Source organism: Cyprinodon tularosa, unplaced genomic scaffold (genome assembly GCF_016077235.1).
Source record: "Cyprinodon tularosa strain WSP-4 unplaced genomic scaffold, ASM1607723v1 ctg141, whole genome shotgun sequence".
NCBI classification, from domain to species: domain Eukaryota; kingdom Metazoa; phylum Chordata; class Actinopteri; order Cyprinodontiformes; family Cyprinodontidae; genus Cyprinodon; species Cyprinodon tularosa.
In genome coordinates this window covers 453,458-466,744 of record NW_024038232.1, presented here as the reverse complement: position 1 = coordinate 466,744, position 13,287 = coordinate 453,458, and the positions used below count along the sequence as shown (strand labels likewise).

Below are 13,287 nucleotides of genomic sequence, written 5' to 3'. Positions count from 1 at the left end.
ATTAGCATTCATCATTTTCTAACCCATCATGTTTTCCCACCATTTTCTGTGATTCCTTTGTTCTTCCCCTCCCCCTCTTCACCTCTAGGGTTCACTGTTCGATACCTCTGATGAGAGAATCAGATTATGGGTATTATTTGTAAGGAAAGAAATATAAATTTAGATGTATATCTAAAAAGTACATGATAATCGTTGTCATTATTTAAAACATTCTAACTACTGCAGCATCTAGATGATCTCTTGATCTTATCTGAGCACCCCTGTGATATCTATTCCAGAATTCCAACCAGATAAATCATCTTCTGACCCATTCTGCTGTGTAGCCCAGCTGTTTTCTATATACACACTGTAACTAAATGACTGCAGCTTCCCAAACGAGACAGACCACAGCAGGCTGAGTGAATGACAAGATGTGCCAGCGTAAGCAAGTCCTCCCCAAAACCACACCTTGGAAAACTTTTCTTTTCATTTGGAATGCATTTACACAGAGACAGAGAGTAAGATATGTTTACCTAAAAAACAAGTTTAAAGGTTTCAACTGCACTGGGAATTATTTGCTTTATTCTTGTAAAATGTTTTATTTTTAATATATATATATATATATATAGTATATATTAGTGCTGAGTATTGACTTGTGTTGTGATACGATATGTGTCAAGATACTTGGTTCACTATAAGACATTATCACAATATTGCAATATCACTGTATATTGCGATATTTTATCCAGGATTCAAAATTAAATGTATAGATAAAAAAATCAAGTGCTGTATATTTTCTTCAGAATTTATGTTGTTTGCTGTTTGAGTCTGCCCATTTATTTTATGATTTATTTATTTATTTATAAAAAGAAAAAAATAGACAAAAAATAAAGAAAAAAAAATACAATATTAGGAAGTCAAACATCAATCTTATAGCCGAAAATCATGATATATATCATGATTTTTGTCTATATTATACAGTATGTGTGTATATATATATATATATATATATATATATATATATATATATATATATATATAGTCTGCCAAAGGGCAGAGGATAATTCAACATTGCTATTCAAATGCAAGGCTGCTCAATGGAAACAGACAGCCTTCTCTTGTAGTCTTCAAGTTCTCTATTCTGGATTTAGTATTAAAAAGCATGTGGTTTCTGAGCTTTTTTAGGTACAGTTTAGGTTGTGTTCCCTCTCTCTCATAGGTGTGGCTTGGGAGGAGCTGGCTGCACACACCTGAGACTGATCTTCATCTGGAGCAATATTTAAAGCCTGGCCTCTTGTGTGCTCACTGCATGATGGTCACTGTTATTTGGTAGATGTGCCAACTTCTTTCCCTTGTGGAAATAATCACTTCAGCTTTGGGATTGTTTATATGGATCCAACCTGTGCTCTGTCTACCCAGGATCCAGCTCCAAACCAGTCTCCAGCTACCAAGCCATACCACCCACCTTGATAATCTCTAGCTGCTGCAGAGAGCTTGCCTTCCTCCTCAAACTGCCCTAGCTTCCAGAGACGCCTTCCTTCCCTGTGTGCCTGTGAACCAAAATAAACTGTCATTGCTCCTATCTCCTACTATGGCTGCCTGCATTCTGTCTGCACACCTAGCTCATCTATTGAACAACACCCATTTCTGTACTGCTAGAAAATTCAGTTCCTTAGTTCAATAATGCCTTTTATATTGAAATAACACCACGCTAAATCTTCTAGAACCATGTGATTTTTATCGACCCATGCCCAGAGAGGACCTCTTCAGCTTTTTTTTTTATTTTTTTTTTTCCAACTCTCACTTTAGGATTCAACACTCCACTGCCCTCTTTATTTGGTTTTTAAAGGCCTGGCGGTTGCTTGTGCTCCACTAACTTTGTAATCTGGCCATTAGTGTGTGCAAACAATGCAAAGACTTAGTCCTCATCATCACGGGTTCACTCTCCAGCTGACTCAAGATCACCATAGATGACTTTGCATTAATTTAAGCAATGAATAACTGTTTGTTTCAGATGGTGGGAAATACTAAATACATTGCAGCAAACCTCAGGCTGGTTTTATGCATAAAATGTACATCAGAAAAAAAGACATGCTTATTTTCCTCAATGGCAAATACTCAACTAGCAATTAACTGTAGTCCTAGTACTAACAAGTTACTACCTTAATTCTTTATAACCATGCAGCAGCAATTTTACAATTTGTAAAATTGTTCTTAAAAGCAAGATTGATTCATTAAACACAAGGTTTAACATCATCAACATTTGTTTAGGCAAAGAAAATTTACACAAACCACTAATTTCAGAGACACTGTGTCAGGTTAATACATAACAAATAAAAAATGCCAATAAAATACATATGTCACTTTAATACAACAGACACAATTCAAAACCTTTCAAAATAAAGTGTCGTCCTTATTTTTGTTTTCAGGGTTTAATATATCTTTAAGCATAAAGTTGTGCTTATTCAGTTAAAGTGGTAAATCTCAGTTGTAGCCAAGCCAAAGGAGGGAAGGGTGGGGTTGGTTTTTAGATTTCTAACAAATTTGGGTCTGATTTATGTTCTCCAGTTGGGCTTCCACGTGACCCTGGAGCATCTGTGCATGTACACACACACACAGTTACACAGCTGTCTGCTGTGTATTGCATTTCCCTGCTCAGCAGATGTGAACATTTTTTTCCAACTCAGCTGCTATGATGTAATGAACTCGGTAACATTAGATAGACCTCCACATGTGCTCTAAAGGGGGAAAACCTCAAAGAAAAAAATGGAAATGTGGTCTTAGTTATAGGAGTTTGGAAGCCTAAAGGTATAAATAATTCAGATTTTATCTCAATTTGATTTTGCAGGAAAGAAACAAAACCAGACATTCAGCCAGTGTGTCTTCACTGCAAAAAAAAGAAATCTCAATAAGTTATTTTTTCTTAAAATAAGTGTGTTTTTCCTTGATTTGAGGAGGTAAGTAAGACACTTTGCCAATGGAACAAGACAATTTCCTTTTAAAATAAGAAAAAACTATTTTATCGTCTTATTTCAAGTAAATCTTATCTAACTATCTTATTTTAAGAGTAAAAATACTCATTCCATTGGCAAATCATCTTATTTACCTGCTCAAATTAAGGCTAAATATACTTAATTTAAGCCATTTTTTACTTATTTCTGGATTGTTTTTGCAGTGATATGTACCTCTATTATTATCTAAAGGTCTACATGATTTTAAAAAATTGGATAATTTGGGGATAAATATATGTTGAGCAATGTGGAATAAGCTGTCATAAATGAAAGAAAAAGAAACAAACTTTAGAATTATTATCTCTTACATGGTTAATTTCCATGTATGAAATAATACACACATGGAAAAATCAGGCCTCAGAACTGGTATGGACAAGCTGAAACCTAACATTAAGTACTTAGGTTTAAGTGGTGGATTTTAAGTGCTTTATAAACTGTTTATGATTGATTTCAAGTGGAGTCACATTTCATTGCATTAGGGTTCTATTTATACTCAGATTCTGTTGATCACACAGTTCTTGTTAGTGGATTTGGAGGTTTTAATTGGGATAACTGGTCTTGTTTAAATCGGTTTTCAATGTCATCTGGATTTATTAGCATCTAAGAACTTAAAACTTGATTAATAAACTTGTTTTTGCTAGGACTTTCAACATAATGTTTTCACTTTATTATATGTTTTTTTTATGCATACATTTACATACTATATAGGTGTTACTATGCATGATTATAGAATTTGTAAACAAAACAGTCACTGAAAGATGGTTTAGCTTTAGGAAACACTTTTTATAGAAAATGTTGAGCATTGCATCAGTAAGAAGAATGTTTCCTAACTCAGTCACTGAAAATTAGGGATCGAAGTAAAGTCTGAGATTACTTAACATAACTGAAAACTCTGACTATAAAAACGAATCTTCATCTTCTAAGTGATACATTATGTCTGAGTGTACTTTGGGCTTTGGAACAAAAGATAAAAAGCTCCTATTTAACCTAAAAAAAAAATACTTCACAGCTCGCAACAGATTGATGGTTAGCCAAGAAGCATCTCTAACATCAACTGTCAAGAAAAGGCTCTTAGTTTGAGACACTAAAACCAATCCTCCAATCCAAATAGTCTTTCACTTAGCCTTTAAGCTGTCTAACGTATTTCGCAAGACAGGTCATTTGTTGGTCTGCCCTCTCCCATGGGACAGAAGAGGGTGTTGTTTCTCAATCATTAAGATAATTAGGATGTCATGTCACTCAGAGTAAAGTGATGAGGTAATCAGGAACATTCATTTAACAGACATGTCAGTAAAATTGTTCTGATGGGAATTTTTTCAGTGGAGGGACTGCTGTCAAGCCAGTGAGTCAATGCAATCAGCTGGTTTTCCTGAGATAGGAAAATTTGTACCGATATGACTGCATGATCTGGGTGAATTATCCCTTAAAATGCCTTGAGATGACATATGTTGTGAATTGGCGCTACATGAATAAACTTAATTTAATTTAAATTTAATTATTACCATAAGCATGGAAACATTCATTTTAACAGGAGTTAGAAAATACAGCTTAGTCTGCTAACTGTGTTATAATACAAAATGACCTAAATGTATTGTTTATTGAGAAATGTAATATTTTTCACTTCACTCCTTTTCAGTTTCCAGACTGTATGTAGGTCTATTCATAAACAAAAAAGCACCATCATGCAAATCACCAGATCAAGGCTGCTGCACAGGAGTCCATAACTGTATGCCAGTTCACTAATATTACCTTTAACTTCTAAAACTGTTGTGTGAGGACATTTATTTGGTGACATAATCATACACCTAGAAAGATATAAATCAGCTCAGATGTAGCTGGTTTAAGCAATTTTGAACACTGTTCTAATAGAATAGTACTCACAAAGACAGGGCCACATTTGTAATTTAACTTTCCTTAATATTAATGAGACATACAGTATAACAGAGCATCCTTTTCATAGGAATTAAATAGTGGTATGGCAATAAAACCCTGGCTGTGAGGAAATTATTAAAGGAGTCATCAAAACAGTAGAGAGGGTCAATGGAACTGACCTCACTCTATGAGATATGTATACTAAAATTAATACATAAGCTTTATCCTGAAACACTGTGGTCATGTCTGTATCACTGCTCAAACGGCCCACATTTTTTTTCTCTTTGGAACTGCTTGCATAGATCCTTGAAAAGGGAAAGGTAATTTGAATTTGATTAAAGAATTTTTGAATTGAATGAGGTGGAAAATTAAAACGAGCATGGTTATCTTCCTTTTTTTTCACAGCCCTAACATTAAAATAAAAATAAAATAGAGATATAACAGACAGGAAATTAATGCAATAGCCATCAAAACAGCAGAGAGGGTTTTGAGGGCATAAAGAGTGCCTTTGTTTTGGGTAAATGTGTGATTTAACAGCCTAAAAGGAACGGAGTATTTTAGGAAATTCTGATGGACAAAAAAGGCGCATGGCTATGTGTCTGAGAAAGACTTAAAAAAGGAAAAACTGTCAAAAAAAAATTGTCCCTAAAAAAACTGTGGCATTGAACAGTAAGCAGTCAGCCTTGTAAAAGTTTGGGTGTTACAGGATTCAATAAAAACAAATGGAAAAACTGTGTTGTCCATAACCAAATGACAGTTCTAAGTGAAGTGTGTTCTGTTTTATAAACTTCTTTAGGTAGTTTATAAAGAAGCACAGAAAAAGCCCAACCTAGTAGAGGGAGAATTTTTAATTTTAGAGACTCACTTATTTTATTTTTTTATTTTAGATTATAGATAATACTAAACACCTTGTAAAATTATATATACCCATTTGATCTTGATTTTTGCATTTCATCACATTACAACCTCAGCACACGTAAAAGCACACTGTAACACTGTAACTTAAATGTAACGATGGCAGTTTGTCCCTATCGGCCTGAAAGCAGTAATTAGGTCCTGCCACAGACTAAATTTTGACCTAGGTAATTCCAGAGATGGCAAAAGTACTCACTTTCCGTACTTGAGTAAAAGTACAGATACTTGTGTTAAAAAATACTCTGGTAAAAGTGGAAGTACTGATTAAACTTCTTTACTTAAGTAAAAGTAACAAAGTACAGGCTTGTAAATGTACTTAAAGTATAAAAGTAAAAGTAGAAACCACTTTTTTCATGCCGTTACCTACATTTTAAATGGATGTCTGCCAATAGGACTAGATCTCCGTTGTGTTCATTTTCAATCATCTCGTCGTCCATGCTACTATGCTAACGCCACCGCCACCAAGCTGCAATGATTTGCCGCCAATGAATACCGCCGAATCTGTCGATTCATCTTGTAGTGGTGCGTGAAATGCAACGTAGATTCCCATCCAATTAGATTGAATTTGGTATTGATGACGTGAAAAATAATAACGGTAACTCCATTGAAATGATTCAAAACTAAAGTAACGAGACAATTTTTAAAATGTAAGGAGTAGAAAGTACAGATATTTGTGTAAAAATGTAAGGAGTAGAAGTAAAAAGTCGCCATAAAAATAAGTAGTAAAGTAAAGTAAAAATATCAGAAAAATCTACTTGAGTACAGTAACGAAGTATTTGTACTTTGTTACTTCCCATCTCTGGGTAATTCTAACAATAATATCAGAGCTTGATGCACGAATGTTTTAGTTTAATCTTTAATTTAAGTCTATCTCCCTAACTCTCCCTCTTTCTCTATGTATACACATATATATATATGATAATATATATATATATATATATATATATATATATATATATATATATATATATATATATATATATATATATATATATATATATATATACAGGGGCAGGATGTAACGTTGCAACGTTAATATTAAAAGACCTAAAAGACACATTACATCTGGGCAGAGAAAATTTTATATTGAGAGGCCCAATATAAAGGTGTAGCGCTGCAGACTCACCTAAATCATCACAGCAGACCTCCATAGAATCAGAGGAACAGTCACTTAGATCATCAAGTGCAGCATCTTTGTCTTCATTGACTTGAAACCTAAAGTCAAGTATACATTTAGGAAACAGTTTTTAAGGCCAAATAGAGAGTAAATATCAATAAAGAGATTTTTTCTTGTTGTCAGAAGAAAATTAAGTTATCTGCATATAGTTTTAACTGAAAAAGGTGAAACACTGTCCTCACCTGAACCTAAATGGAGCAACAGCAGCCATGTTGATTTTTCCTGGCTCACTACCTCTCCGCTTCATATTAAACCTCTGGTAGGAATTCCTTCCAGGAAAAGCTCCCATGTCCTGGTTTGAGATGTTCCTTACTTCTCTTTGGAAGTGTTCCAGTCCAAAAGAAGATGGACAGGATTTTTCATTCCCTTTTGTGCCTTTGGTATAAAGAAGGCTTCCTCGTTCTTGGCCTGAGTGATAATTAGATGAAAGCCTTTGTAAAGTATTGCCATCTCGTGCATTGTCAAGACTCCTTAGACGACTCTTTCCAAAGGTCCAGTTCTTGTTTGTGTGTCTCCTTAACTGGAGATCTCTTAAAGCCTTATGCGTCAATGCACTGTTTCTGAGGTCCAACGTGTCTTTGGAACGAGGAATGTCCCTCTTTGGTATTTGAGGGCTGCTGTATGCCGAACATGTCCCATTGGTTCGTTCTGTAGCAGCAGGGCCTCTGTTAGAATACATGCTAGTCTTTTGATGTTGTATGTTTGCTTTTAAAGGTTTGTCTTTCACCATGTTTGCTGGACCAGAGGAAGCAGATGATGAAAAGTATGTAGGTAGTCGTCTGGCAGTCAGCTGATACTGCACTGCGGGAATGGGGAGGCCGCTGTACTGTTTGGAATCCATCTTTGGCAGAGGCATCATGGTCTGAGGCAAAGGGAGACTTGAACTGACGCCTGCATCACTCTGGCTCTGAGGTAGAAGTTTGATGTTGGCTCCATTGCTCATGGTTAGAAGAAGTTAGTGTGTGTCCCAGGGATGAAATCTAAGATAAGAAAAAATTAATTGGATAAGGACAGGAACAACAAGTGCATTGGACAAACAAAGGCAACAAATCTCACCCTGTTCAGAAATGTGATTACCATAGCAAAGGAACAATCATTAAAAGAAGCAGCAAAAATGTGATGCTTATGTGATGCTTAAAATCAGAATCAATGCTCTTGGCATCCATTAGCACTTAAGGGGGAAGGCTGTTAAGACTGGAGCTCCCTCTTTTGGCACTGGAAGAATGTAGCAGCTTTAGACTAGATAAAGTTTATAGTTAAGTAAATCTGCAGCAAAAGTCTATCCTACTGTCATTGGGATCCACTCATCAAAGCTGCCAAATAAATGTTTGCTGGACAATAAAGATAAAATGTTAACACCTAAGTTTTGGTTAGTTACAGTGTTTAAATATAAGCAATAGCACTGTAGCTCAGCCAAACCACAAAAGAAGCTAGAATAGCTGCTGTTTGAAACTATAATCTTAAAGCATTGCTTTAAAAGTAATACGTTTTTTCAGTTCGTTTTTCAATGTGTGTAAAACACCTTGGTAGTCAATTTATTCTTTCTGGTTGTGTCAAAGGTGTTGATGTCTTTGGCAGATATATAATTCATCTAAGTGATGAGTCATTTGTAGTCAGTGTTATCTAAACAAATACATATAAATAATTAATCTGCCTATAAATGATCAACAAAAAATCACCTTTGTTGCCTTTTATTTAACACTCCAAGAAGACAAGAAGTAGATGGATAGAGAAAGGTGGATGACATGCAACAGAAGTGCATAAGTTTTGATTCAAACATAGGATGTATTTTCTGCCTCTCCCACACTGCCATGCCAAAAACAATAATTTTTTTTAGCAAAAGTAATAATCAGAGTGTCTGTGTTAGTACAACTGCTATGTTCTACATATAAATATAAACTTCCCTCAATGGAAAAAATGTACTTATGACACATTAGATGACTGCTTCCAGGTGGTTGCACAACATAATCAGTTCTCTTTCTTCACCACTTAAAAAAACACCCCCTTAAGAGAAAAAAAAAAAAGTTCATACCTGGAACCTCATTGTTGATAGAAAAGCTTTGTGTATGTGCGTATCTTTTCACGTACTGTGGAATTACTGACAGGCATAATGCATTCTGAAAATATTTTATAATCAACTGTAATGTTGCTTACAATTTGCTAAATAGACATTTTTTGGAGATTTTTTTTTTGTTTTTAACCTGTGTGGATAAAATTCAAGTTAAAGAGAAAACCGAATGTTGAATACTAATGTAGATTGAGTTGACATACTGGACTATGTGATAATTTGCTATGATTTTCTTCAGATTTTACTATTTAATAGTTAAATGACTGAATAGAAGAGAGTGGAGCTGTAGGACCACCAAAGCCTTCACCATTATCTCTGCAATGGAGAGCTCCTGCCTACTGCTATAACAGTGTTGGCATGGCCTAAAAGGAGCATGTCCCCCTGCTGCACATGCCAATTGGTGTCAGTCTGCCACCAGCCTTCACAGCATGTTTCACACTAGAGATATGGACATAGGACCAAGAAAACATTAGACAAAGCTGTTGAAACATATGGTGTCCTTTTAAATAAATAATGGTGCTTTGATTGATTTATGTTTGTTTTTGTTTTTTAACTTTCAACTTTCCATTTTAAATACCAATTTATCATTAATCAAATAATAGAGAAGTGTGTGATTGTATCATTTTGGGACAACTAATCAAATAAAAAATGAAAGTGTAGATCAAATAGACATTAAACACACCTTTCCTTTCCTTTTTTTTTTTTTTTTTTTTTTACAGTGTCCTGTCTGGCAAGGTGGCAATAAGAATAATTGTCTTGATGCCAAAAGGAGCCCAACAGATTTTACTTTCACAAGTGTAGTGGTATGGCAATTGCCATACTGCTCCACTTGTTTCATGTATATAAATTGCTTTATTATAATTATGCAGGGAGTTTTACAGTTCATATGGACACTGCAATGTAAGTAGAGCAGAAAAACAGAAGAAGAAGAAGGAAAAAGAAAAAGAAAAAAACAGGACAAAAGATGAAAGAAAGAGGAGATAGGAAGGAGACAATGACAAAACATTTTCAGTCTGCTTCAACACCTGTAATGAGATGGAAAAAAAAAAAAAACAAAAAAAAAAAAGAACAGCACAACCAAAAAACATGGTACGAGATATACAATAAAGCAAACACCTTGAAACTATCGCTAACGTAATATTATTAAGTCTGAGATGTACTCTGTGTTACCTGAAGATATGAATGTGGGGTTTCTGTTTGGAAGTGAATCTCTAAGTACCTGAAGCCTAGCACCTGTAGTTGTTTGTGAGGGTGAACTTGTGCATGTAAAGTTTTAACCATAGAAAAAATGCTCAATAGTGGTTGTGGAGAGCCGGAGAGGCACACCCCCCAGAGCACTGAGTCCAGCGCCGGGAGACCCAAAGCCCCAGGCGCCCAAGGGGACCCCAGAAGCGAAGGCACCAAGGCGGGGCCAGCCCCGGAAACCAGACCCCACCAAGGCAGGAGGAGAGACAGCCACGAAGAAGCCCCCCAGCCACCGCCATGACGGCGCCCCGGGGAGCCGCGGGGACGAGTCCGCGGGCCCCGCCGGCAGCCGGCCACCCCGAAGTAGGGCCGGGCACCGAACACCAGCCCCCCCACGGCGCCGACCGAAACGCCCCTGCCCCACAGAGCACCGAAACACGCCCCGCCCCCCAGCACCAAGCCCCGGCGACCGGCCGCAACACCCACCGCGACCGCACCACCCAGGAAAACACTCAGGCGGCCCCGCCCCCGGCCGGGGCCCATGCGCATCCGCCGCGAACCGGCCGCGAGCGCCGCGGGACCCCCCCAAAACGCCCCCCCGGCCAAAAGCGCAGCCCCACCCCACCAAGACCGATGCCAACAGCGCGCAACGAAACACACCGCGCACAGAATCAGCCCGAGAGCAGAAAAGCCGCCCGGCGCAAAACCGCAAGAAGAGCAGACCGCAGCCGGCGCAACCACCCCCCCCCCAGCAGCCCGAGGGGCAGCACAAAGCCAGAGCGGAGCGAACCGCGCCGCCCCCCCACCGGACGAAGCCAAAGCAGCCCAGCCACGTCCGCCGCCCCCCCCCGCCGCCCGCACCAGGCCCTGACACGCGGCCAGAGCAGCTCCGCCGCCCCGGCCCCCCACCACGCGCCGGCCATAGCCGCTCCAGGCCCCCACCCGCCCCGCAGCCCCACCCGCCGCGATCAGCGGGAACAGAGCAGCCCCGCCATGCCTCCAGGAGGGAAAACCCACCCGAATACCCAGCCAGCGCAGCCAGCCCGCCCAGACCGGCCCCCCAACACTACCCCCGCCGGAGCCGCCCGGACCCCCACACACTAGCGGCGCGCCGCCAACAGGACCCCCACCCAGCAGGCCCGCCCGCCCCCCGAGAAAACAGACATGCCAAACCCCCCAAAGGAAGAAGAAAAAAAAAAAAAAAACAATGCCCCCACAATGCGACAGCGGACACCAGACACCGACCCGCCCACAACCGCTCCCCCCCACCGAGGAAGAGAAAAAAAAACATAAATAAATAGGTAAATTAATTAATAATTACAATTAAAATAAATAGGCAAGAGGAGAAGTGCGAGCGGAAAAACCGGAGCCCAAAACAGGACCCAAGAGCCGCACCCCACCATGCCGTGCAGCTCCCCCCCCCCCCCCCGAACCGGTACCACAGAACCGGCATAGGAAAGAAACACCGCCCAGGAACCGGCATCGCAGCGAAGGCACCGGCACCGACCCCGAAAATCCCCGAACAACACCCAGCCCCACCCCGAAGCGGATCCAGTCCCAGGCCCCAGGGATCCGAGGCCCCAAGGGCACCCGATCCCCAGACAGGAGCCCCAGCAAAGCCCCGGCCGGCCGGGGCCAGCGGAGAGGCCGCCAGGAATGAGCCAGCAGTCCCCCGGGCATCCACCCCCAGCTCCACCAGTGCACCGGTGAGCCCCGACGCCAGCCAGCGGAGGGAGAGCAGGACGGGGGGAATGGGCTCCGCACTTAGCGGAGACTTGAGATGTATTTGGGAGAGGGTGCGGTTGAGACCCCAACCTTGGAGAAAAAAAAAAAGAAAAAAAAAATTGAATAAAATAATAATAATAATAAATAAAGAAAATAACAACGCGGACACACATTCACACATAACACTCACATCCAATAAAACCAGGACCAAAAACCCGGTGACACCGGTGGTCGGTCCCGGGACTATCGGATGACCCCATAAGTGAACCTAAAATCCGGATGTGAGGGGAGGGGAGCGGCGACACCGCCACACCAACCCATCTCTTTCCTGCTTCAATCCCGGCCCCCCACCCCGCACACGGACCGGACCACCCCCAGCAAGAGCCCCCCCCGGGACCGGGGCCCACCCATCCCGCGCCGGCCACCCAACCAGAACCGCCCCCCCCCCCCCGAACAGAAAAAAAAAAAAAAAAAAAAAAAAAAAAAAAAAAAAAAACTTCAACCAGGCACTTCATGCCCCTCCATCCAACCTTCTTTGGGGAGAGCAGAGGTGACAGCCCCGCCACCAGCAGGCCACCTAGGCCCCGCAGCCAGCCCCAGCCAAAACCACGGACCAGGCGGCCCGCTCTTCCTCCAGGCCCCAGACTCCAGGCGGCAGCCGGAGAACAGGGGTGTGAGAAGACCCTCCCTGCGCCCGCTCGGATGTGGTGTTGTTGCGTGTTGCTCTCAGATGCAAACACACCTTTCCAAGAAATTATACTTGGTGGCTTCTGTAGATCTCTAATGTAACTCATACATTTTTTTTTTATATTTCTTTACCTCCTCCTGTTCTCTTCTCTTTCACTTAGTAACGCCTTGCATTCCCACAGCTGGTCATGTGGTTAGAAACTGTCTCTCTGAAGCAGACATCCTGGAATGTGCAGCTGTTTCACTGCATTTAGTGCAGCATAAATCCCAAATGAAAGCTTGCTGTGTTTCACAAAGTTTGACCCACAAAGGGTTTTCTTTACAGCCTCACACTTACTGTATCCTACAATTAGAGATTTGTCTAAAAAACATATGTTTGTCTAATAAAAGTAAATACCATTGTGTTAATCCAACCTTCCATTGTCTGTAACTGCTGGTCCTTGATGGGTTAAGCTTGGGAGTTCTGGTGTCTATATATGGCAGTCATTAGGTAAAAGGTGGGGTTCATAATAAATCGTTAGATGGATTATTTGTGTCAGTCAATTCTTAAAGTAGTAGAGATAAAGATTTGTGTTGGAAATTGGAGCTGATCTGATCTGGGAATTATGTCCCAAAGTGCAAAGTCCCTTTTTATTTGTGTTATAACTGTTGTGGCACCAACTACATTT

The 13,287-nt window shown here is 40.3% G+C and overlaps 1 protein-coding gene across 9 annotated transcripts in view; it reads right to left on the bottom strand.

The window, feature by feature from the left end:
• The window catches only part of nav1b (neuron navigator 1b), a 77,285-nt gene extending 69,363 nt beyond the window's left edge, over window positions 1–7,922 (bottom strand). For 7 of the 9 annotated variants that reach the window (XM_038278472.1, XM_038278474.1, XM_038278475.1 and 4 more), the window contains exons 1-2: window positions 7,137–7,921; window positions 6,904–6,992 (exon numbers count right to left, since the gene is read on the bottom strand). In XM_038278472.1, coding sequence (XP_038134400.1) covers window positions 6,904–6,992; window positions 7,137–7,897 — 850 coding nt within the window. In that variant the 5' untranslated portion in view covers window positions 7,898–7,921. Of the gene's footprint in view, window positions 1–6,903; window positions 6,993–7,136 lie in introns of all 9 variants that reach the window. The other 2 variants (XM_038278476.1, XM_038278477.1) reach the window with 1 other exon arrangement.
• Window positions 7,923–13,287: the final 5,365 nt, after the last annotated feature.